The 23,331-nt window shown below is 36.3% G+C and overlaps 1 protein-coding gene across 5 annotated transcripts; it reads right to left on the bottom strand.

The window, feature by feature from the left end:
* Nucleotides 1-4,964: 4,964 nt before the first annotated feature.
* FBXO8 (F-box protein 8) lies at nucleotides 4,965-23,326 on the bottom strand. 5 transcript variants are annotated; one of them, XM_064710645.1, is made up of 6 exons: nucleotides 23,162-23,326; nucleotides 21,068-21,410; nucleotides 18,790-18,916; nucleotides 11,883-12,001; nucleotides 10,267-10,463; nucleotides 4,965-9,522 (listed from the first exon to the last, which is right to left on the bottom strand). In XM_064710645.1, the coding sequence occupies exons 2-6, from the start codon at nucleotides 21,397-21,399 to the stop codon at nucleotides 9,335-9,337; spliced, it is 963 nt and encodes a 320-aa protein (XP_064566715.1). In that variant the 5' UTR covers nucleotides 21,400-21,410; nucleotides 23,162-23,326; the 3' UTR covers nucleotides 4,965-9,334. The 5 variants fall into 5 exon arrangements, with proteins under 5 accessions (XP_064566715.1, XP_064566716.1, XP_064566717.1 ...); XM_064710646.1 differs by having other exon boundaries at nucleotides 21,068-21,407; nucleotides 23,162-23,325; XM_064710647.1 differs by lacking the exon at nucleotides 23,162-23,326 and adding an exon at nucleotides 22,690-22,968 and having other exon boundaries at nucleotides 21,068-21,407.
* Between the last annotated feature and the right edge of the window lie 5 nt (nucleotides 23,327-23,331).

Raw genomic sequence — 23,331 nt, 5'->3', positions numbered from 1 at the left:
GTAATGCAGAAAGAATAGTTGCACATCAAGGTAGGAGAAAGATAATCAAGTTTCAGGACTTACAAGAGAAGGACATATTCTGTGCTGGTGTGAATTAGGAGTTCCACTGAAACAGAGGACGGGTTGGTACTGCAGAATTTGAGAGCTGGTCTCATGCTGCTATGATCCAAAACAGTGGCTCCTTCTTCTGCCTAGTGAGCATTGAGGAAAGCCTGGGCAATGATGCTCAGAGAGCAGCAGCTGTGCTCTAAGAGAAAGCATCCAGAGGAGCTTTTCCCAGCTGGTAAAACCTGCCAAACAAGCTTGTAAAATTGAGGACCAGAGTACTGATTTTGCTCAGGATAGACATTGTGACTGCATTGCCTCTATGGCACTATTGTCAGGACCAATTTTTTTTTTTTTGAAATTACTGCATTTGTTGTGTAATTTTTTGCATCAAGAATAAACTTGGTATTTGGTCATTTCACTGTGTGGTTGTTATCTGTCAAAACAAATCCTATAAGGAGCTAAGTCAAAAACTACTTGGGTCAGGAGAGTGGGTTTTGGTGATGACCTTCCAAGCTGACCTTGTTTTGGTGATATAAACAGTTGCAAAATTGTGTCACTGCCTTCTCAGAAAACTAATGTGTTTAAAGATGGGTACGGTCAGAAGAATAGGGATTGGGTTTACATCTAAGACCTTCCCCTTTAAAGACTTGTGTTTAAAATGGATGGGATCATGTACTTGTTTAAAGGCAGTTTCATTTTTATATAATAATTTATGCTTATCACCATATAAGAGAATGCTTCATCAATTTCAGCTTTATTCTTGTGGATACAGTGTATTATTTTTCATAGCAATATATTATGGAGGCTTTTCTCTGAATCGTGCCTTGATTTGTGTTGTGTAAGACTGACATAATGAGCGATAAATGTATTAACTGACAATCTCCAGTTAAAATAACATATAAAATATAAAAATTAAAGTAGTATCTGAAGACTCTGTAAATACTTAATGATTTTATTGTTATTTTAATGTTGTGGAAAAACTGTGAAAACTCACACACTTTTTTTACCCTCAAAGATTCAGTTTGTTTTGCTGGGGCTTTTTTTGTATTCTGGGTTAAATGATTGTTAAGACTAATATAAACAATCTTGTCTGGAAATGAAGCAAGTGAAAAGGGAAGAAAGAGAGATAGAAATGTCTATTATGTATATACTGAAAGTATCAACACCTCACCCCTTCCACACCATAACCTGGCTTCCTTCTGCCTTTGAGTATTCCTTCCAACTTTGTAATATGGCAAGGGACAAATGTCTTTCCAGAAGGTTGTGCAATGCTACTGATTCACCAAAGGCTGTTTGTGAGAAGCGCCTGCAACAGCAGACAGGTTACCTCATCAGCCTACTAACACACAAATTCTCCTGTGCTCCATTATGTGATACACCTACGTACTGAGGCCTGGCTACAAAGGGGGTGAAGCCAAATGGATGCTTTAATCACTGCTTGAGAAAATTATACTTATAATATAATATATATACTTGCATACTAAAACTGAGACACCTTTTCCTTTACACCAATATACTGCTGCACCTGTACAGGTGGGAATCTGCTACTTATTTTACAGATCTCCTTTGCATCATGATCATTGAATTTGACTAATTCTCTTTTCTCTGAGGTTAAATGCATTTTGGCACTACTTGTAGTAAGCATGAAGCCTCCAAAGTCTCAGCCTGCTTTTGGCCCCTCTTCTTTATTGAGAATACTTTATCCAAGAAGATGTGAGAACACTGCTTTCTTTCAGTTGGTGACACAGCGACATCTGTTACCTTACCCAGCGTGTGGACCATGGCTCTGTTAGGAGGTGAGTCATTAAAAATACTTCTAAACCTTTACTTCTTCCAATGTAATGACATCCTGAATCTCCTCCATTTAGTTACCAATTTGCTTTTGACAGAGGCAGGGCAACAACTTTACTAGGGTGTGACTTGTTAGGTGTGTGGTGAGGAAAATGCAGATAAGCTTCTCCAAGTATTATCTGGGTAAAACTCTTTAGTTCAAATTTGTGGTTAACAACTTCTAAAACAGACTAAAGATCATTAATTAGCATGAAATGAATTAGTGGATGGTTTTGGAATGGATTGAAGTTATTGACATAAAACTGTCCACTTTTCTATTGCTTTTGTATAATAGAACTGTCTGTGCTTAGAAAATACTGATGCTCACTGAGAGTACCTCCTAACTGCTAATTTCTCTTGTCTCTGTTATTTAACCACTCTGAAGATATTACAGAGGACAGTTTATGTTTTAAAAATAACAAGATTACATGCTGTCTACTAATTTGGGTGGAAGAGGTATAGATTGCAAAGAAAGACTTTTCCTGTTCGCTGTGGACAGCTGTGGAGGGGCGCAGATGTGTTGGGCAGGGCAGAAAAGCTGTTATGTTACTGCAGGAAAGAGGGAAGATGAGGTATGAATACGTCTGGGACCCGGTATCCTCTCACAGAGACAACCAACCTCACCTCTTCAAAACTTCTGTCTCGATCTACATTAAAACCAACTAAATTTCAGCTTTAATGAAGTCTTATCACAGAAAATTTCCTTTGCTATTTTTTGTTTAATTTGAATCTTTAGACTCAGGCTATACATCTTGATTTATGACTGACAATTTAACTTAATATTATTAAATATCACTAATTTAATTTTCAGTAGTCTTCAGAGTCTTTATGACTTTAAATAAAATCTATCTTACATAAGAAGCCAGAATAATGTCTGTGTTCCATTTAGATCTTCAAATTAGCCCTTTAATTGCTGTGATTTTCAGTATCTGTTATGCAGAACTACACATATTGTGAAGACTTAATACCAAGAAAAGGAGATAATATTTTACTTTTAAAAAGTTGAAAAAGAATTTAACAAAAGCTGATTTTACTTATCATGTGACTTCTGTATTTTATTACATATCTAAATCTTATTTACATGGAAAAAAATTCAAGGATTTCTTATTGTATTTTTGCAGTAATAGATGAATGTTGAGTATTTAATTTTTTTCTACTATTCCATGGGAAAAAAATCCCCAAAAAAGTCAGCTTTTGCTAGTACAAATCAGAAATGGTACTGTCAGACTTCAGACAGTGTGGAACAGTAATAAATACTTTTATTGATATAAATTCCTAAGTGGAATATAGAAACAAGAAGTTACATTTAATGTGAAAAAATACAGCATCTTGATTGTTACTAAGAAGCACGCTGAGAGATGCATTTCTTTAGCACTTGTAAAGAACTTCTGTGATTTCCTCATTTCTTTTGTCATTAATCAGCAGGTGATTAATGCTGCAAAAGGCAAGTAAACTCAAGAAGTTCTCCAGTTCTAAAAATATATTTCAGTTCAGTTGTGTTACATGAAATTATGGCAATTAGCCTGAATTCTGCATATGAAGGTAGGGAAACTGCAGTTGTGAAAATATTTTTTTAACATATAAAAACCAGCTAAGATAAAAGTAACGCAAAGAAAACATGTGCCATCATGCCCCTCAAAGGAGTAGGTCCTGCCTGGTGCAGCAGAGCAGTACAAACTCTTTTTCACCTCCATCTCTGTGATGTCTGCAGGAATTTTTGCCTGCTGAGTTAATGGATAGAACTGGTGTATAAAGTGGTCTGCAGGAGTGAATTCAAGGTCAGTTTTTTGATACAGCACTATGTGACTGCAGGAGGACTTGCACAGCACAGGCAGGCATGTTTTCTCAGAAGGGGAAGGCTGCTTTTGAAATTGAAATAATCTTTCTGAGTATTTCATGCGTAAGAAAACACAATGCTCAAACTGTAGACCAACAGAACGAACTTCCACAAGGAAAGCAAAGAAGACAAATTGTAAATAATTTTCAATATCAACCTTACATTTCAGAAGAATTACTCATTTGCTTATTTTATGGTCATACATGAGAAGCATTGCAAACTTGTCAGATTTTGGCTCTTGGCACACACACTGATGCATCTGTCTCAAGTCCGACAGAACACTCCTTGCCACTCAGCAGGCTACTGGCATGCATAGTGCTCAAAGGATGAGTTCCTCCTAACAGAATACAGTATTCAGATTGAATAGATGGTCTTTCTCCAGAAAAACTTCGCTAAATAAGCTTTGATACATATTTTTCCCTTTTAAAGTCTTTCTCTTCTGCATGGATTATAGGATTTTCCACAAGGTTAAAAAAACGGCTATGCTTGCTCTAAAAATTTAAGTTCACACTGGTATCCAGTGTCAAAAACAGGACTATTGAAATAACAAATGAGGTTCACTTCCTCAGAATGTGTAAATGCCCCAGCTTAGAGTTAAACTTTCAGCAGCTGAAAGACAATACCATCGACACGTACCTGGCACTAGTTACTGGGGTTTATTTTTTCCTGGAAAGCAGTTTTGGGCGACAGAGTGGCGTCCCGGCTTCCCAGGTTGTTGTGCTGACAAACTGCAGTGGTGGTAAAGGCAGGAGTCTGACAAAATCTCATTAATCATTTTAAATTAAATCCAACATTCCACTCCAACACTGCCAAGAAGAAAGCTAACTTTTACAAATGAATACACTCTCTGAAAATAACTGGTATTCTGACCATACTGCTTTCACAAAAACATGTTTGATTTCTGTTAGGTACACATAGACTATTCTTAAGCTTAAAAAATGCATTTTTTTTGATTGCTGAGAATCAGAAAAGTGGAAAAGTGCCTTTTGCTTGTTTTCTCTATTACGGTCTATGAGTGAACCACACAACTGAAAATTAAGAGCCTCCTTTTTCTTTCAATGAATTGAAGTTTTTTTTGCTTTTCTAATATTTTAAGTACAGAAAGTTTGTTTTTGCAAGTGAATTTCACATAGGAAATGGAAGTATTCCATTTAAATATTTTCTCTAAGCATATTTATACGAATAAGAAAGGAAAACTGCAAATTTGCTAACATTAATATTAGTAAAAAACACTGAGGTGAAAAAGAAGCAATGTGATCTCTTTTAGGTTTTTTATAGACACACTTCTGTAAATACTCCTATCTATTTGATTATGATTTAATTACACATGGCAAGTCTGAACTTTAAACATCTCATAAATAGTATTAGATTATCACATAAAATTTTATCTTACTAAAATCACTATTAAATGCAGATTATAAAAACTTGTATTTCTCTTTCAAGGCAAAATAAAACCATAACATGCTGATGTGAAACACAGGAATCTGTTCTTTGCCCACTTTAATAGTGCTTTTGAGATTAGAGTGGGAGATTTTGCAATGGCAGAGAACAAGTCATCGGCCTCAATGTTTATTAGTTTTAATACACCCATGAAATATTTTAAAAGGAAAAAAAATCCTAATTCAATAGAGGGCAAGTAAATCTGACTTTCCCAAATACTTATTATAATTCTGACATTTTAACATGATCAAGGAGGTATACCTCAATTTTGTTTAAGTGCTTAAAATAATACCTGTTTTCTAAAAACAGAGCTATAAACAGTATCAGATTGCACAATGACATCTTTACACAGAGAACAAAAGTATTACCACTTTGAAAAAGAGCAATTCCTCGTTGATAAACTTGTTTATGTTAAGAACATTAATAAACTGCAGAATACTGAAGAAATAATAACATTTATTTGCCCAGCTAGTCAGTTTATTTTCTTAAAGCTGTATTTTGAAACTGTTTACATTTTTTTCTTTTTCCAATGTGGGGAGTGAAAGGGAAAGGTTAAAGAGAAAAAATTGAATTTTTTTCCTGAATGCAAATTTCTCACTTACTTCAAAATCGACAAACACATCTCAAACTTGTATTTATTTGGGTTGATTTATGTTGCAGCAGCTTTGATTTATTTTAGAAAGCCAAAGCTGTATAAATGTGTTGTTTAGAGTTTGAATGGAAGGTATTTTAGACAGAAATAGAGTCTGAGAAAACAGATAATATCAGATGCTGTGTATAGGTAAGCTATGTGAATATCTAATATATGCCATATTCCTTGAATAAATGCAATCAGAGCCTCAGACTTTATAATCAAAGCAAACAGGAGCTGCATTTGTGTGACACTTTACATGGACACAGGGGTACACTCATTTTCCCAACACGAACAGAAAATTTTCCATCTGTCACATCTGTGTATACTGAAGTTACCAAACTTACAGAAATGGCCATTAAGGAAAATTCTAGTGTCTTTTAGGACAGAACAGTGAGTGTTTGCAGAGGGATGGGCTGCAGGCTCACTTCTTCCTTCAGTGCTGTGTACAGTGCATACAGTTAAGAGTTAAGGCAACACCACATGGCCGAAGTTTAAAGGACATGCAGTGGTGGAATCACAATAGCTTGGGAAACACTTCACAGTTATAAGCATGATCATGCTCACATAATTCAGCTTGAGATCCTCTGCCTAAATCTTCTGAAGGGCTTGATCAAGGAGCTATTTCCACATTGCATCATTTAGTGACACACGGATCAATGAAGTATCATTATTTTAAAATGTGCATGGAGACACCAAGTGCATTGAAGAAAACACTGCATAACACTTTGTTTTTTAAAGAGTTTTTGGAGGACAACCAAGACAATTTTTTTTCCACTTTTTAGGAGTACTGTTACACTTGATTTTTTTCTCTCCTTTTAAGACAGAAAATTGTTTAACTTCATGTAAAGTCTAGATTGCTAAAATGCAAAAAATTACTTCTCAGCCACTTTAGAGTTAGACTCAAACTGGTGAAAGAAAAATGACAGCAGAAATGTATTTAGTTACTTGGTGATTGACACTGAGGGAATTCACACTTGGCAAGTTGTGTTTGCTGTTTTCTGTTCCACTCTGAGTTAGTAACATAATGTAGAGCATGAATTGGGTGCTAATCCTCTAACACTGTTCAAAATCCTGTTGTGAAGATCAGATGCTGTTATCTGCATGTCATTAGGGTTTTGTTTTTTTTTTGCCCCAGCCTTGTCTTATGGAAACTTGAATTGTATCATTCTGTTTCTAATTTATCTTCTTGGCTTCTACACTGGCCTAGAAGTTTTCTAGACCTTGCTAATAGATGTACTCATCTATTCCAGAAAAAACATGTTCTGCCTGCCTGAAGGTTTTGTACTGTATCAGGGTAATGGGAAATTAGGAGAAATCCAGACTAACAATTCATACTTTCTTACTAGTGCAAAATCAAAACCAGTATCACTAATGTCAACCAATGCCACAACAGAATTAAACCTCGCTCTGCATTTGTGGTTTGAGAAGAAAATATTTTCTAACAAGAAAAGTTCCAATTTCAAAATTCACTGAACTCTTCTTTTAAAATGTGCAACCTTTGAGGAGTGTTTCTTAGGAAACTATATTCTGCTGTCTCCACTTCAAATCACTTTAAAGAGCCCAGAGACACTTGTCCTTTATAACTGGTCTTACAAATTACATTAAAAGCTTTCAATTTTTTTTCCTGTAGTATAGCAGCAGACATCTGTGCCTTATACAAAGCTCCCCACTGTACCATACACTCTTAATTTGTGTTTGAGATTAATTGACCACTGCAGAACGCATCCTTGGACTTTCTGCAATACATGACATAACACTGGGTGAGGAGTAGTTATCCTGAGCAAGGCAGGTGATGCTGTAAACCTGTCTGGAACACGGCCACAATACTGCTGGCTCCTGGCTTTGGCTGTGTATGCTACATAAATGCAGTGGCATTTACACTTGATAAAAGGTAGTGCAATAAAAAAGTACTATTTTTGCATGCATTTTGGTTTGTGGAGCAGAGCTATAAACACTTGAAATAGTAACAGCTACATCTTTTTCTTCCCATAATTTATGTAGCCCTTGTATGGACTGTCCTTCTCACATCTAAAACAAAGTTAACACTCCCTAGGTGCTAAACAGAAAGCAGCAGCATAGGCAAAGTGCATGGCTGTGAGGGGTCATTCCTGAATGAAATTCTTGGCTCTGCTATAAGCTTTCCATGTAAAAAACTCAGATTAGTTCTGTTTTACAGATTAAGAATACCTTCCCACATCACCTCATGGTATGGGGTAGAGAAAAAGAAGAAATATACTTGCTACCATGATGTATCCAGACACTACTGATAGCTGAATATTATGTAAACAAACATAATCAGGAACAGCTCTTCAACTACACGTTATATCAACTGCTCCTAGAGTTGTCTGAACAAAACCTAGGCAAATCCTTAGTCAACTTCTGCACAAGCACAGCAGTTCCACTGTTAATATCCTCCACACTTCAGAAAATGTCAAGACAAAACCCGACCAAGTAATTTTTGAAGTTCTTCCACAAATTTAGAGCTGTTTAATATCTAGCTACATGACTAACTTAGAAAGTAATTCAGTATCTGACTCTGAAACAGTTCTCCAATCCTGCAGAGTCACTGCTCTAATCTTGCACTGTCAGTTTTTAACAGCTTTAGCAACAAGTCATCTGGTATACATTTGCCAAGGCATTTCCATCATTGACACTTGTAGACTGAGGGAACCCACTGAAAGCAGCAACATATTACTCACTCCTACCACTTTCCCTGTTCAGATTTTCTTGTTTACTGTGCTGAACAGGTGATTGCAGTTGTCCTGTTTCCCAAAAACCAGTATCTGCAAAATAAGTTGTGTAAGTAAACGATGTAAACCTCTCTGTACACCGCATGATTTCCCCTGGATAACCCTTTATGGCATCAGGGTTCATCTAAAATAGAGCCTGTCATCTTTAAAATTGAGTGAATAGCAGATTGGCAACATGCTAATTCAAGTTAATAAATATAGTATAAAACATCAGCTTAAATATTTTACAAGTGTTCTATCCTCTCCTAGAATAAACTTTATTGTAGTATTCAGATCAATGTTCCTCTAACTTAGGTATCTGAGGTAGTTAGCATTGTAAAAAAATGCAAACGAAAAGTCAAACACTAATTTAAGAGATAAAAGGAGAAATTTTAGTTAAAATACTTTACAATAAAATAATTATGATTATAAATCTCTTTAGTTAAATATATACACATTACATGGTATTCTAAAAAGAATGAACTTATTAAAGTTTCAAGCAGATCTAATGCACAAATTCACCACTTTTTCAGCTTAGACTGTAATGTCAGTTTAACATTCATAAATGGCTGTGTCAGACTAATGGCATTGTTTTGTGCAAAACTAAAAAAAATTATGAAAGAAAGTCGTTCTGTTCCCACAGTTAATAGAAAAGGTAGTTTACACATACACACACTTACACACACAAACTTTGATTGCATACAGAGGTTAGAATGACCAGCACTAAAATAACCCCCATCTCTACAAAATAATTAATATCTTGAATTGATGTAGTTTCTGAAAATTACAAATTTTAAGTGCTAGCAAATTGTGCTTTTAGGCAGCCACGTGGCCAATAAGGTAGATGTTGTCATAAAGGTGCCCTACAAAATCTTCACTAATATTCTGTGCAGCTCGTCGTGTGTTTCGGATGAATTCTCTCTTTGACATTTTGTTCTTCACATGAGGGCTTGTTAGATCAATCGAAAGGAGAATCAAAGAGTAACACAGTACATAAACTGCATCTAGACAAGAGAGAATAAATAAAAAAAGTTTAAAAAAGAAACTGGGATCATTAAAAGTATTTTTCCCTGTCTAAGAACCTTATGATCTTTGTCATCTAGGTTCATAATTTTATACATATATACATACACATATACGTACAACTACTCAGAAGGGTATCCATAGAAATAAAATTTAATATGGCAACTTTCAAAGTAATAATGTCAGCACACTGCCAAATGAGAATTTACAAATCTCTTAATATTTCTACATAATCCAAAAGCCACTAAGGGCTTTATACATTTTCATTTAAACAGATTCCTGAAGTTTGTATAAACTAAAGCCAACATCCTGGAAAGCTTATCTTTTAAATATGTAAGCAGTTCCACTGCTAAAAACTGCCTCCTCCAACCAATTAGAAATACTTGTTAGCTTGTATGTGGCCCAATATTCCCTTTCATTTCTGTGAGACTATCCACAAGGTAAAATGTTAAGTGTGTAAAACTCTGCAAGAGGAACTTCAGAAAAGAAAAAAGCTCAAAGAACATACAAAAATGGAAGAAAGATACCATGGAAATAAACCAAACTAATCAGCTAAAAGAATCTCTATGTTTTTTGGTTTTTTTTTCAACTGAACAAAATTTTCAACAAAATTTTTCAATTTTGTACTTTCAGGCATACACGTTTAGGTGCCAACATTTAAGCTGTCAGAAACAGTAGCATCATCCAGAAGTATAAAGACTGATCCACTGCTCATTTTTGCTTACCAGGGCTAAGGCCAAGCTCTCTCATCAAATCAGGATTACAAGCACAGAATCTGTGAGAGAACTTTGTTATGAGAGTTTCAAGGTACTCCCCACGCTCCTCAGGAGCATGAATGTGTCTGAAGAACTCTCTCAGTGCATTTGGCAAGAACTGATTTCTGAAGTTGTGCAGCGTCACAAGGTCATCCAAAACATCTCTCCTGGAACAACAAAAACCCTATCATTAGAAAGGTTTCTATTAACTATTTAAATATGAAAATGTGTAGATGTTAAAAATAAAAATTAAAGCTTTAGAATTGTATGAGCTTTTGTTTTCGCTAAAAGGCAAAATTATCACTAACAGCACAAAGATAATATAAATACATGTTCTTTGCCTATTTGTGGCCAAACAGTATAAAAACATACACAAATCAGAACTCAAAGTTTGTATATATATTCAATCAAGGTCTACACAGAGGCTTTGATTCCTTTAATCTGTGACAAAACCATTAAAAAAGACAGGAAAGGGAATACATTGATGCATGCCACACATTTTGATGTCTAACTAGAAGCTGTTACAGGACTGTCTTGTTAAAACCAGGCTTCAGCTAGGCAAAATTTGCTCATGGAAGTCCACTAGAACGTGATGTTCTCAAGTGCTTTGCACTGAACACAAACACACATAAAAGATTCAGACCGCACCTATATTGTCAGATGTGAAAAAGACAGTAGAAAAAAATTTGGAAGCAAATTTGAAGTGAACCTAAGAACATTTTCCTATATTTAACCTGATTTTTACCCTGCCTGTGAGTTTCAACATTTAAAAAAGTAGTTTTTATTTTTAGTGTCTGATCATACTCTGTTTATGAAGGGAAGATAAATGGCAGTAGGAGTCACTAACATTAACTTGCAATCTCATCCATTAAATGGTTTGTATTTTTATTATTGTCTAAAAGATTTATAAATCTCAAGTTTTACTGCACAGGACTGCCAGTGGTGATAACATTACAGACTCTTTTTATTCCTTTAGTAGCACAGGCTGAAGAGGATGAGAAGCATCCTCTGTTCTTCCTGTTCAGGTGCAGTAACTATTCTCCTCAATGATACTGCCCTCCCCCAAGCTGATGGCATGAGAAAGCACTGTGGAGACAGAACACCAGGCAGGGACAGAGCTCCCTTCTGCAGCTCCTGATGTCTCCAAGAGGCTGCTCCCTTCCCTGTCAGGAGGTGTGTGCAACTTCCAATCAAGAAATCTCAGACAACCAAATAATGGTTAGATGATTCAATATTAGTTAAAAAGCCATCATCCCTTTGTAATGTGATAATTACTTTTTCTGAATAAGATCCATAAGAAAGGGAAAAAAACCCCATCAAGTCAAAAAAAGCAGCAAAATCTCTATGTAAGATTTTGTGAGGATGTGAGATTTATCATTTACAGGTGATAAGAGGATTCTTATTAAGTCCTACAGTCACATAAATACTTGAACAGAGCAACTGTTCAGATTTAGAAGAACCATTACCTAGCTGCATTGTTTTGCCTTTCTACATCACTGAAGTGGCATCTCTACATTCAAAATATTGTTAAATGGGGCTGAACATTGAAAATTAATAGAAAATGCCTTAAGAGAAATTTTAATTACCTTTCATCAAGGTAGATTCTCAGCTTCTTCCAATTCAGTGTTCTTGTGCAAAAGATAAACTTAGCTATTTCTTTCGGTGAATCATCTAGTATGCCTTTGGACATAAAGTAGTTGACACCCTGAGATAAAATACAAGTACATATAAATATGTTTAATCTTCATAATGTATTTAGGAACAAGTACTGTACTTCACAATGTAGGACTGTAATCCTACGAATTAACTGGTTTGTTTTTCAGAATGGTTCGTCCTCCTCTAAATCACATTTCAACATGCAGAATACACTCTAAAATTATAAATCAAATGCCAAGAGACAATTTAGTGTTATGGTTGAGATTTTACATACAGTCATAGTAGAAAATTTTAAATTATGAACCCCATAATGAGCATGATGGTTCTTTAATAATTTCTTTACAGTGTATACCAGTATTTTGCTTTTCGTACTATTGTAATAGTATTTAAAATGTTGTAGGGACCATAACTGTTAATTTCATAACTTTTGCAAATAAGAAAATCTTAGCCATAATGTGTTTAGTCTTCAAGGTCTTTCATTAAAACAGTAATGTTCTCACATGTATACAATGTACCACATTCAAATAGATGCATTAAATGCATTTGTTTAAATGTGTAATAATGCAAATAAACACAAGCACGCTGATTTCAAAGCATAGGTAAGTGTCAACATATATAAATATGCATACACATAAATAAGAACAATATGTCTAACATAAAAATAGTTTAAAAATACAGAAATGCATATAATTGATAGTCATGATTCCCAGAATTTTACACTTTTACCAAACACACACTTTTTATAGAATAAACATGGCAAATTTAAAGTATTTTAGTGATATTCTGGATTCTCTCTGGTCATTGAAATATCCCAAAGCATAAAACTATTTTCCTTACAACCTTAGAAATCAAAACCCAACTAATGGATTTAATAAATGTTCACACTTTCCAACAGCAACAATCTAAACCTGAGAACAACTAACCAAGTTCTCCCGATTCAATTTGGCAGGGGCTGGGAGCAGTTCTTAGCATTTGTTACAAAGAAGTGTTGCAATACTTAAGTACAATAGATCTTGACTACAGCATAAGGATGAAATGTAAAATGAGTAGGACAGTGCATTTCTGCATAGAATAATGTACTAAGGCCACAACCTAAATCACCTTCAAAATATGTCTGAAATATTTTTTCTTAAATTTTCTGATATCAAATATAACATTATTTTTAAAGTCTGCTTTTTAAGTTCACATTACAGCTACAAAGATGTAGGGGCAACCTATCATTCAGTGTATAAACTAAACTTCCCAGTGCTCTTGAATTTTGTGTGAAAAAGAAATAAAAGGTTGAGTGCAGGTTTGGAACATTTTGTGAAGTGTCTTAGCAAAGCAAAATCTTAGTTGCATAAAGCAGGAAAATAGTTACAATATATGTTTAAGAACATAAATTAAAAGCCAAAAAACACGTGTAGTATTAAGTAGCTATTTTTACCAGTCCACAGTTTTTGCTTATAATATTCATAGAAAAGAGCAGTTAATCTAGATACATTTATTTTGTTTAAATAATGGTTTATAAAAATAAATAAAAACAAAGGGTTTTAGATAGATAAACCAAAAAAATCTAGCAGTGTTATGCCCCAATTTTATGAAAAATCTATATTTAGGATGACAATGTAACATGTATTGCTCTATCATCTTGCATTTCAGTCCAAATTAGATCATATTTAAGTTTGTCCATAATATGGATGGACAACATATTAAGTACTTTCTTGAGTCACAGCTAAACAAGAAATTAAAAATGGGAGATAACAAGGATTTTGGCAATTTATGTAAGATGAGCCGCAGAATATCTCCTTTACATTTATCCCAAGTTAATGAGATTGATGTGTTTGCTTCAATAGGAAGTATTAGCTTAAGCTAGTACAAACTGAAGCCTGGTGGGGAAGTCTTGAATAGCATTCCTGCTGCAATTAATAAACACTTATGCAACACACCCAGAAAGCACCTAGCATGATATAGCAGAGGCAGGATGACAATAACACCCTCTTTAAGACAGCAGGTTTGTTTCTCTGTGACAATAAATGCTGCAGTTTCTTTCTCACTAACTTGCAGCTCAATGTGGGATCTCCATCCGACAAGCTACAAAGTCTTTGCCTTATTATTCTCTAACTCCTTTCTCCCCTACCACACATAATGCTTGACAATATCTTTCCCTGTGAATGCATTTTCATCAGCTCATTCACAGGTAAACAGGGTATAAATAAAATATAGTTCACCACATGCCATGGTTTTTAGTTGCTTTTTATTTCACCCTAAGCTATCAAAAATACTGTTTGCAACAGTAGAAGCCTGCTTTCTTTTTTAAGTTCTTAAATTTTGTTTCACAGCAAATGAAATTTATTTACAAGATTTACAGCATGTCATTGAATCTGTTTTTCATAACACTGTAAATACTACCTTGAAAACCTCTCAAGAACCCTTGCTTCAAATAAATCACTTTTGGTAGCTAAAACGGTCACTTGTGGCATATATACTAGCTGAAGTAGGTAGCCCTACACACTATTAAACCGATGCTAAGATTACTTATCAGTCAGCTGCTGATTCTCTTAGGAAACATTTGACTGAAGTCAGGTAGGCTACTCTGTGCCATGATCTATCAGCTCTGAAGAGGCCTTTTTAACACTCGGGAAACACTGCAGAATGAGCACATACACTATTTTTTAAAAATCTAATTCAGAGGACTGTAATATTCTTAGAATTAGAGAATTAGGAAGGATGCCTTAAACCTTGCCTCTGTGGCAAGCATGTTATCTCTGAATTTCAGACAGCTCTGGATAAAATATTAATGCATGGAAGTGTTGATTTAAATTATACACGCAAACAACAACTTTAAATATAGACAAACAGTAACAACAAAAGCCACTTGTTGTAGTTGAGTATGTGATTTTTTACATTTTTTTTTCCTTGCACAGAATGCTTGTTTTGCCAGCTATTCTATTACAGCACTGATACTCCTTGCTTGTTTTCTACCTGTTTCCAATAGTCTTTGGATTTGTTAATATCCATACAGGACCTCTAAAATGGAAAACTTTTCCTTTTAAGTGTTGATTCCATTTCTGCATTAACTACCTTCTTTGCTAAGAGTACTTTCAGAGCACTTCAGTACAGCAGTCAACATTAAAACTTTTGTAGTTGCCTTTGGCACCTCTGTTTAGATATGCATACAAAACAAACCAGACACAGCCTAAGTTAATGACACAGAAATTTTGGAATCAGTATCTAGTATAGTAGGGTCTCAACTTCTGCTGGTGATTCTAGGTAACACTAACATTATTAATAAATAATAATTAGACACATATGGTATCATTGTTACCATTTTTTTAGGGAAGTACACTATCTCAATAGATCTGATGGTGCATCTTCTGGAACAATGCAGAGCATTGATGAAATATTGTATAATACAAATTTTCATGACTGTTTTACTAAGTTAGGAATCAAGTCATTTGGTGGTCCACATCAAGACAAATGTGGACACAATATGTAAGATACATTTGAAACAGTGTCTCTTTCACTGTATGCCTTTAAAACACAGTCTCAGTGATCCAAACAGAATAGCAGAAATTGCAAATAGAATGCGGACATATTTTTCATATTACAGAGAATCCATAACTAATAATTTACAAGATTAAACCATTCTGATTTTAATGTAGAAATATCAAAAGGTTTCAGCTCAATGTTGCTTTCCAACTTTTTTTATAAATCACACAAACAAATTTCTTTCCTCTACAACATACACATACTTATACTATTCTTCTGACCGATAAACCAAGGCATCTCAGAAGTGGCTTGCTTAGTAGATCACTATGAAATAGGCTAAGTTTCAAAACTTTGCTTAGAAATACAGCACAGTAAACAATCCATCATCTACAGACTATCTATAATTAAAAGTCAGGTAAGATTTACACAAGTGACTAACACAAGTGGCTTTACACAAGGGGCTAACAATTTATAACCAGGAAAAGGTCAGAAAAACCTGGCCTCCCTGTCAAAAACTAAGGGCAGCTTGCAGAACGAGACAATCAGAATAGTGCAAAGACAGGTTTAGTATAAGCACTGTCTTACTGTACTTTATTATTATGCTATGCAAAGGAAATATTGACCTCACTAAAGTCAGGGAGTTTTGGTACAGTACAGATTCCACAAGGTCCATAAAGATAAATGCTATTAAATAGATCAGTTAGAACCATTAAGGATGAAAAAAAAATAGAACTTCTTTCCTGACCAGAAGATTCTTGTTTGTACCTTTAGTTTCAATTTTAGCTACAAAGCATTGATCCGTGTAATAAACTTGACTAAATATTTTGTAGGCAGTTAGAAACTAGATACAAAATAATGGGAAATAACTTCTGGTTGCTTACAAATTTTGAGTTATAAGCACACGAGATGAAATGAGCACTGCATGAGAAACATTTCACAAACATCATACACTCTTTCAAATAAAATATTACAGAAATCAGGTAGGCAGATTAAACAACATATTAATATTCAAGTGCTAATACTAACACTAAACTATCCCCTCTCTCCAAAGAAAGAACAAAAACCAGCTCCCAAAATCTTGTCTATGATGGTGGCGCCATATGAAAAAACCCAACAAAACCAACCAACCAACAAAAAAAACCCCAAAACCCAAACCAAAACAACAAAACCAAAACAAAACAAAAACCCCAACCCAAACATGCACTGGAGGTTTTTTTTTTTCAGATTACATGTCATGTGTTTAGGCACATCCTTTTAGCAGAATGTGAGCACCTGCTATGAATTATGCAAGCTCATGCACACAACCAACACGGTAAATTACAGCAGATACCACAACACCATGCACACAACAATGGCTAACCAGAGAATCCTACCACAAAGTGTGCAGATGCTCTTCCCTACCCCGTGAGCCACCGCTAGCTCTGGAGCTGTTGCTGTGGAGCCTGGTTACCCATTTTCATGACATGGGCGGTGTCCTTTGGAGAATCTTGCTCCTGTGGCTGTAAGTATTCCTATTTTTATAGTAATTTGATCAGGTCTGTTATCAAATGTAAAGCAGAGTTTGGCAGGAAATTCGGAGACACAATTTGTAATAGTGGAATGTCATATCATACGTTCCAGTCACAGTGTCCTTATAACAATAATAAGTCTGCCAATATCACAGTTGTAAACAGTTAAAGCAACAGTATTTGTGAATTCTCCTGAAACTCAGGCCCTGAATGACTCCTACCAGGCTATGGTGCTCCACAGGGAGAGAGGAACAGAGCCCTTAGGAGATACCCTGAGGTTCTCATCTCTCATTGAAGCAGAGTATTTGTACTTCTATTGTAAAATATAACCGCAAGAAGCAAGAGTAGCAAAATAAAGTTAATACCTATATGCTGTAAGTTAGCTCTAATTTGCAGATCTTATTGCCCTTAAAAATAATGAGTGCCTTTTCTGAAGGCTCCAAATGCTTTAAAGATACCAAGATTACTTTAAATAAGGTTGAAATATAATGGCACATTATAAACTGAGATAGTTAAATGAAAAAATTGTGTCAAAAAATTCAAATACAAAGAAAAATTTGGACAGACAATGCTACCAGCAATATACTTGATGTATTACTGAAAACATGTAAGTTGCCTAAATATTACATCTACTTAGAAAGCTTTCACATTTATTATTAAATTTGTGAAAATTCTGCAGAAAAACAATACTAATCACTCAAGTGGCCAGGCGCTGATGTCTCGATGCTGTTTATCAGAGTTCAAGGCAGAGCTCTACCAGAAAAATTACAAAATACTCTATTTGTGACTGATAAAAGTAATGGTATCTTAATCAAGGAGAATATGAGATAAAGCAAGAACTTAAGTGAAATTACATTATTGCAATGATTCAGAGAACTGCTTTATTTATTTTACCCCATCACACGTTCATACTTTCTGTATCATATCAGCTGAGTGAAATTTGGTCCTAGAAGTGTTTCTTTTCATATCTCAATCCTTTTTCTACTTGGGATTTATTCAATTACCACTTCCATGTATGTGTGTAACTATACGCAGGAAGCTGACAGCATTTTTGTTCAGTACTGTGTACACTCTTTTCCTAGGAAACATGAAGCAGGAGTCTTGTTTTATACACAAAAGACTCTCTCTGTCACTTGGGCATTAACTGTCTATCTCCCAGGCAAAAGCTGTCTACTCTCAAACTGTTTTCTTCTTTGAAAGGTGACAGACTGAAAGCAGAAACTGACTTGTCCAGTTAGCTACATGAAGTCATAAATGAAAATCTTTCAGTCTGACAAGGGATGGGTTTTTTTTGAAGACAAATTTATATTGTTCTAGAAGAAAAGATAGTGCACAATAAACACCTACAGAAACTAAATCAAACTGATCTTCAGGATAGTTCAGAAGTAGATCTTTTTCATACTACAAGATTTGCTCCTTGATAGTGGAAATAGGTGAAAATCCCCTACAAGAAAACGTGATTGCAATAGAAGTAATCAGACTTTATACCTCATCCTGCTTTGTCTAAAGTGAACCAAACTCAAGCTCTGCATTTTAACATTTTTATTTATGTAAGCTCAATGTTACACTCTTACAATTCACCACTGTCTCTTCAGTTAGGATATCTGCCTTGCTCCTAAGTTAATATGTGGTCATGAATTTCTGGCATCCACAGAAGTGTACAGGCCACTTAACAGGCAAGTCATGTAAATGATGTACACAGGTACAATACTCAAAAAAAAGACCAGGATACTGCTCATTAACCACCCCTACAGTAAAACAAACACTGATTAAAACTTTGTTTTTAGATGGATATAATTATAAAAAAGCAATCACAATTATTGTAACTGTTTATTACTGTCAGCAACAGTTCACTTACCTCATCAGGGTTGGCATTAAAGGTGAGACTGCCCTCATCTAGCTGCATATACAATTTTCTAAAAGAAAATCCTAGAGGCGGATTCTTATTGTATATAGAACAGTGACCCCAAGTGGATTTGCACAACCTATGAAAATAGAATTAATCTATTATAAAAATTCCTTACCAAATTTTATGGATTTTACAAAAGCAAAATGTAACCAACACTGCAAAGCTAATACTTGAGCTATAAGAAAAGTTAGAAGTAGGTTACTGTAACAGTTATTAAGTCATGTTTTGCCATGTTTTCCTAAAATCTTCAATTATATGATTAATGTTTTCTTGTCACAGAGGTTTTGGTGTATTTGAGTGCAACATCAAAACCTATCCCAGTAGGTGGCATCATTATGACAACCAGAGAGCAGAGACCTCTGGCACTCCTAGAACCTGAACACTGGAGGACAGTGACAAGTTGTTCTCCTGGGGTACTATGGCAGATTAAAACATTCTGCTTCTTTTCCTGTGCCCCAGTTGTGCAGTGAATTGGACACTGTATCTGCTTTTATTATGCTTTTAATTCAGCCCTTTCCCCATCTGTCCTTCTTCACCCAACTCTTCTTCCTCTTGTCCTAACTGGCCAGTCCTAACAACTAGATCCAGTCCCATTCCTCTCAATCTTCTATAACCTTTGAGCTTCTTTCTTTTTTATTCCACCCTGACTCCATATCAGTCTCATCAGTTTCTGTCCCTCATCTCAGTTCCTTTGATGATACCATCTGCAATTCCCCTTCTACACCAGATTCCTTATTGAACTGGTAGTTCTGCTTCAACACACCTGCCCAGTAACTAATTAGGAACAATGTTTAGGATCCAGCAGGTAGTCACTGGAGATAGAGCAAAGATTCTGTTTTCAGTTCTGGAACCTGGGTCTTATTTGGACTGAGTTTGGAACTGCGACCACAGTACTTGCCAAAGCTTAAACACACCCTTATATGTGTGGAATAGTGAAGATTTTTACAGAGATTATGCAAATTGAGATTTTTATCTATTGCTAAATCAGGATGCACTTTCATTACCAAAAGAAATGCGGTATAAATGTGAATATTATTTGGAAAGATTGCACAAAAACGGTTGAACTGCTTCCCAGAATGAACTTCAAGGAAAATATGTATTTCTACCCCACATGTTAAGAATATATACTGCATGTAATTAAGAAGCTCTACTACAAGCTTTGGTCTAGGGGATTTATTTCTATTTAGGTTGAGTTTGAGACCAAGAACTGAGCAGTACAATGCATACTGACAAACTTAGAAGCTTACTGGTATCCTTCACTAGAATTCCTGCTCCTGTCAATAGAACAGTCCCCAACAGCAGAACAATTGTGACTAAGAAGTTATGCTGCATTATCCTTTGCTAGGTTCAAAAGCATGATAGGAAGGGAAACTGCTTAATTCAAATACAGCTGGGCAAGGAAACAGACAAGGGGAGGAGGAGATGTAGAGCATAATGAAAGGTAAATAAACAACCTGAACAGCAACCCAACTGCTACAGTAGTAATATTGTCTGTTAAGGGAGAAGAAAATGTTGTGAAAGAAGCTACAAGTTCTGCTGACCATCTACTCTAAAGATTAGTATGATTTCATGAGTGTTTCCTAGTGTTGTAAAACATAAAATACAGAACAATATGTTAATTACATTTTAATATTACACTATTTTATCTTAAAAATGTTCCTTTATTTATTTCCCAGACATACAAATTCTGCATATGTTCTACATAAATGTGTTTCAAGTGTTAGGCTGCAGAAATTTCACTTGAGAAAAAAACCAAACTTTTCTTTCCTCCCTCCACAGCCATCTTCCAAAAAAGATACCTAATTTGTGTCAAGTGTAGCAGATGAGTTCTCACTTCTCTTCCTTTGGAAGTTTGGCTGAATATGCTTGCTTGCTTAAGCTAGACAACTGTTCAAAGTTCAGAGAAGTAATGATACAAACACCTGAGATGTGCTTTGAGATAATACAAAAGTGAAGACAAGTCCCTGTGATGCTATCTCAAACACCAGGTGTTTAATAATACACATGTACACTTGTGCCAAGCATGCTTATGTATGCAGCAATGTCCAGTAATACCTCATGCTAATTAAAAATCCAGAATAACACATTTTTAAATTATATATGTTTCCTCTTTATAAATCTCATTTAACTTAGGAAACCTTTGCTAGGTTAGAAAGACGTACTGAAGCAAATTTAAAGTCTAATACTTTTTACTATGCCCAGGTGATATTTCTTTTTCCATGCTTACCCTTGCCAGAGGAGCTCATCATTAGCAAGATCCTGCCAGACACATGATGCTAGACAGAGATCAGTTGCATTCAGGTATGACAAAATGGTAAAACTGAGCTCTGGTGGCAACATTTCCAGGTTAATGAATCCTTCTTGCTCTTTCGATTTTCTTGTCTTCAGCAGGTGGTAGATGTCAATGCCTCCTTGAGCTTGTTTGCGGTGGCTCGTATTGGAAACATTGTTGTTAGCAGGTATCCTCCTACCAGGCTCTCTGCTAAGATAGCCTGGTCCACTGTATCCTTGCTGCTGCAATTGCTGGTTTCTAGCAATTCTCCAGAGTCCCTGACCCATCTGCGAGCCTGCTGGACAAAAAATCCAAATTAGATATTGACAGCTATTTGTAAACATTTGTAAGACAGGCTGAGCACAAAAGTAAAATTTTAGGACTGATCTGAATAGATAGAGAGTTCTGGCAAAGTTATGGTGACCAGGTAATCAGTCTTCATAGGGCAATTGAAAAAATACTGAAAACCTATTAAAAAAACCTAGAATTTTTTCAAAAGTTTCCGTGATCGAAGAGCTACAAAATTAACAATAAGCTTCTTCAAAGAGTACCAAATATTATCTTTATTTTATAGTTAAGAAACCTTAGGCCTCAAAACATTTGGACTTCTTCAGACTTTCTTCAAACTTTCATAAAAAGACCTTATTTAGAGTCAATGAAGGACTCTTTAGAGTCAATGATTGGATAACACAGTGACTGACACTGAAACAAAGTTTAATGACTTCAGTGATAATGCAGTAAGGATTTTGAGTCCTCCGAAACAAGAGAAAAAGGATCTTTCCAAGCTTCCATACCTAGTAGCACAACATAAAGCCTTAATTATAAGATACTCACATACTTATACAGAGAATATCACTGCAGAAATAGTATAAAAAGCCTTTTTGTAATGTAAAAAAAATAAATTAAAACCATATTTGCTTTTAAGGACAAACTGAAGAAATTTCACAGAAGAAACAAAATGAGACAGAATTTAAACCAGTCTAGGAAAATCACAAGCTCTGCTATTTGTGTAGCTATTCAGCAGCTTATATGCCATTTGTCAGAACACATATAATTTTCCCAATCACGTAATTACTTTCAGCTCTGTAATAATCCAGGATGAATGCTTTCATAATAAAAGATGAGCAAACCCATTGTTATGAAGCCTTTTAAGTAACGACGTCAAAGACTATATTTTAAAATTATTTTGAACCTATATTTTCAATCTTCAGACTCAATATACCACTCAAATGCATGTTTTCAAACGTCTAATAATGGAATTTTAATTGAAAACTCTTGATAGCTTGGCTGGAGTAGCTACCACAGTAAAAATAACATCGAGCTTGTCTGTAAATCGCTGATCTCTCTAGCTCTGTCTGCTATCTCTCAAAGTCTGATTTAAATTCTAATTGTTGCTTCCTCATGTTACTTTGCTACTTACTGCATAATCAATTCTTTTGCAGTGTTGACAAGCATAATAGGATGCTAAGCGTAATCTAAATTAACGCTGCATTAGTACTGGATTCTATTTTATTAAATAAAAAACAACATGCACTCTAGATATAAACACTCTCCACTTTATAGTAACTGAGCCCTACAGCTGCTGATTTGGAGGCACGATTATTCCAACAGGAAAACGTTCCTTCCTTCGACGTAAGCCTATCGAAACCGAAGCTTCGTTCATAGCAGCTGCATTGCAACCGAGGCCTGCTGGTCCCCTCCGGAACGTGAAAACCCTTCAATCCCGACTGCGGGCTACCAGGCTGGCGGGCGGAGGCACAGCCCATCCCGCAGGCCCAGAGCCGCCCCGGGGAGCCGAGGCCCGAAGCCGCCCAAGGCCGCACCGCGCCCCGAGAAGCTCCGCAGCCGAGCCGCCGCCCGCGCGGCTCGTCCCCCGGCAGAGCGGCACAGGGACCCGGCCCGGCCCGGCCGCCCCGCTCCAGGGGCACCGGCGATCGCTGCCGGCGGGTGCCGCCCCCCGGCCCCATTGGGCCGCTCCCGGAGCCCCGGCCGCCGATTGGCCGCGCCGCCCGTCCGTCCGCGCCGCGGAGGGACCCCCGCGGGGCCTACCTGTGCCAGCTCCGCTGCAACCGCCGCCGCGACGAGCCCGGCCCGCCTGCGTGCGAGGGCCGCGCCGGGCGGGAGGGGCTGCGCGGGCCTGGCGGCGGGGACGGGCGGACAGGCCCAGGGAAGGAGCCTCGGCAGGGAGGCCGAGCCCGCCGCCGCCGCCCCGACTCCTG

This window comes from Zonotrichia leucophrys, chromosome 4, assembly GCF_028769735.1.
Source record: "Zonotrichia leucophrys gambelii isolate GWCS_2022_RI chromosome 4, RI_Zleu_2.0, whole genome shotgun sequence".
NCBI classification, from domain to species: domain Eukaryota; kingdom Metazoa; phylum Chordata; class Aves; order Passeriformes; family Passerellidae; genus Zonotrichia; species Zonotrichia leucophrys.
This window is presented reverse-complemented; position numbering and strand designations above follow the sequence as displayed.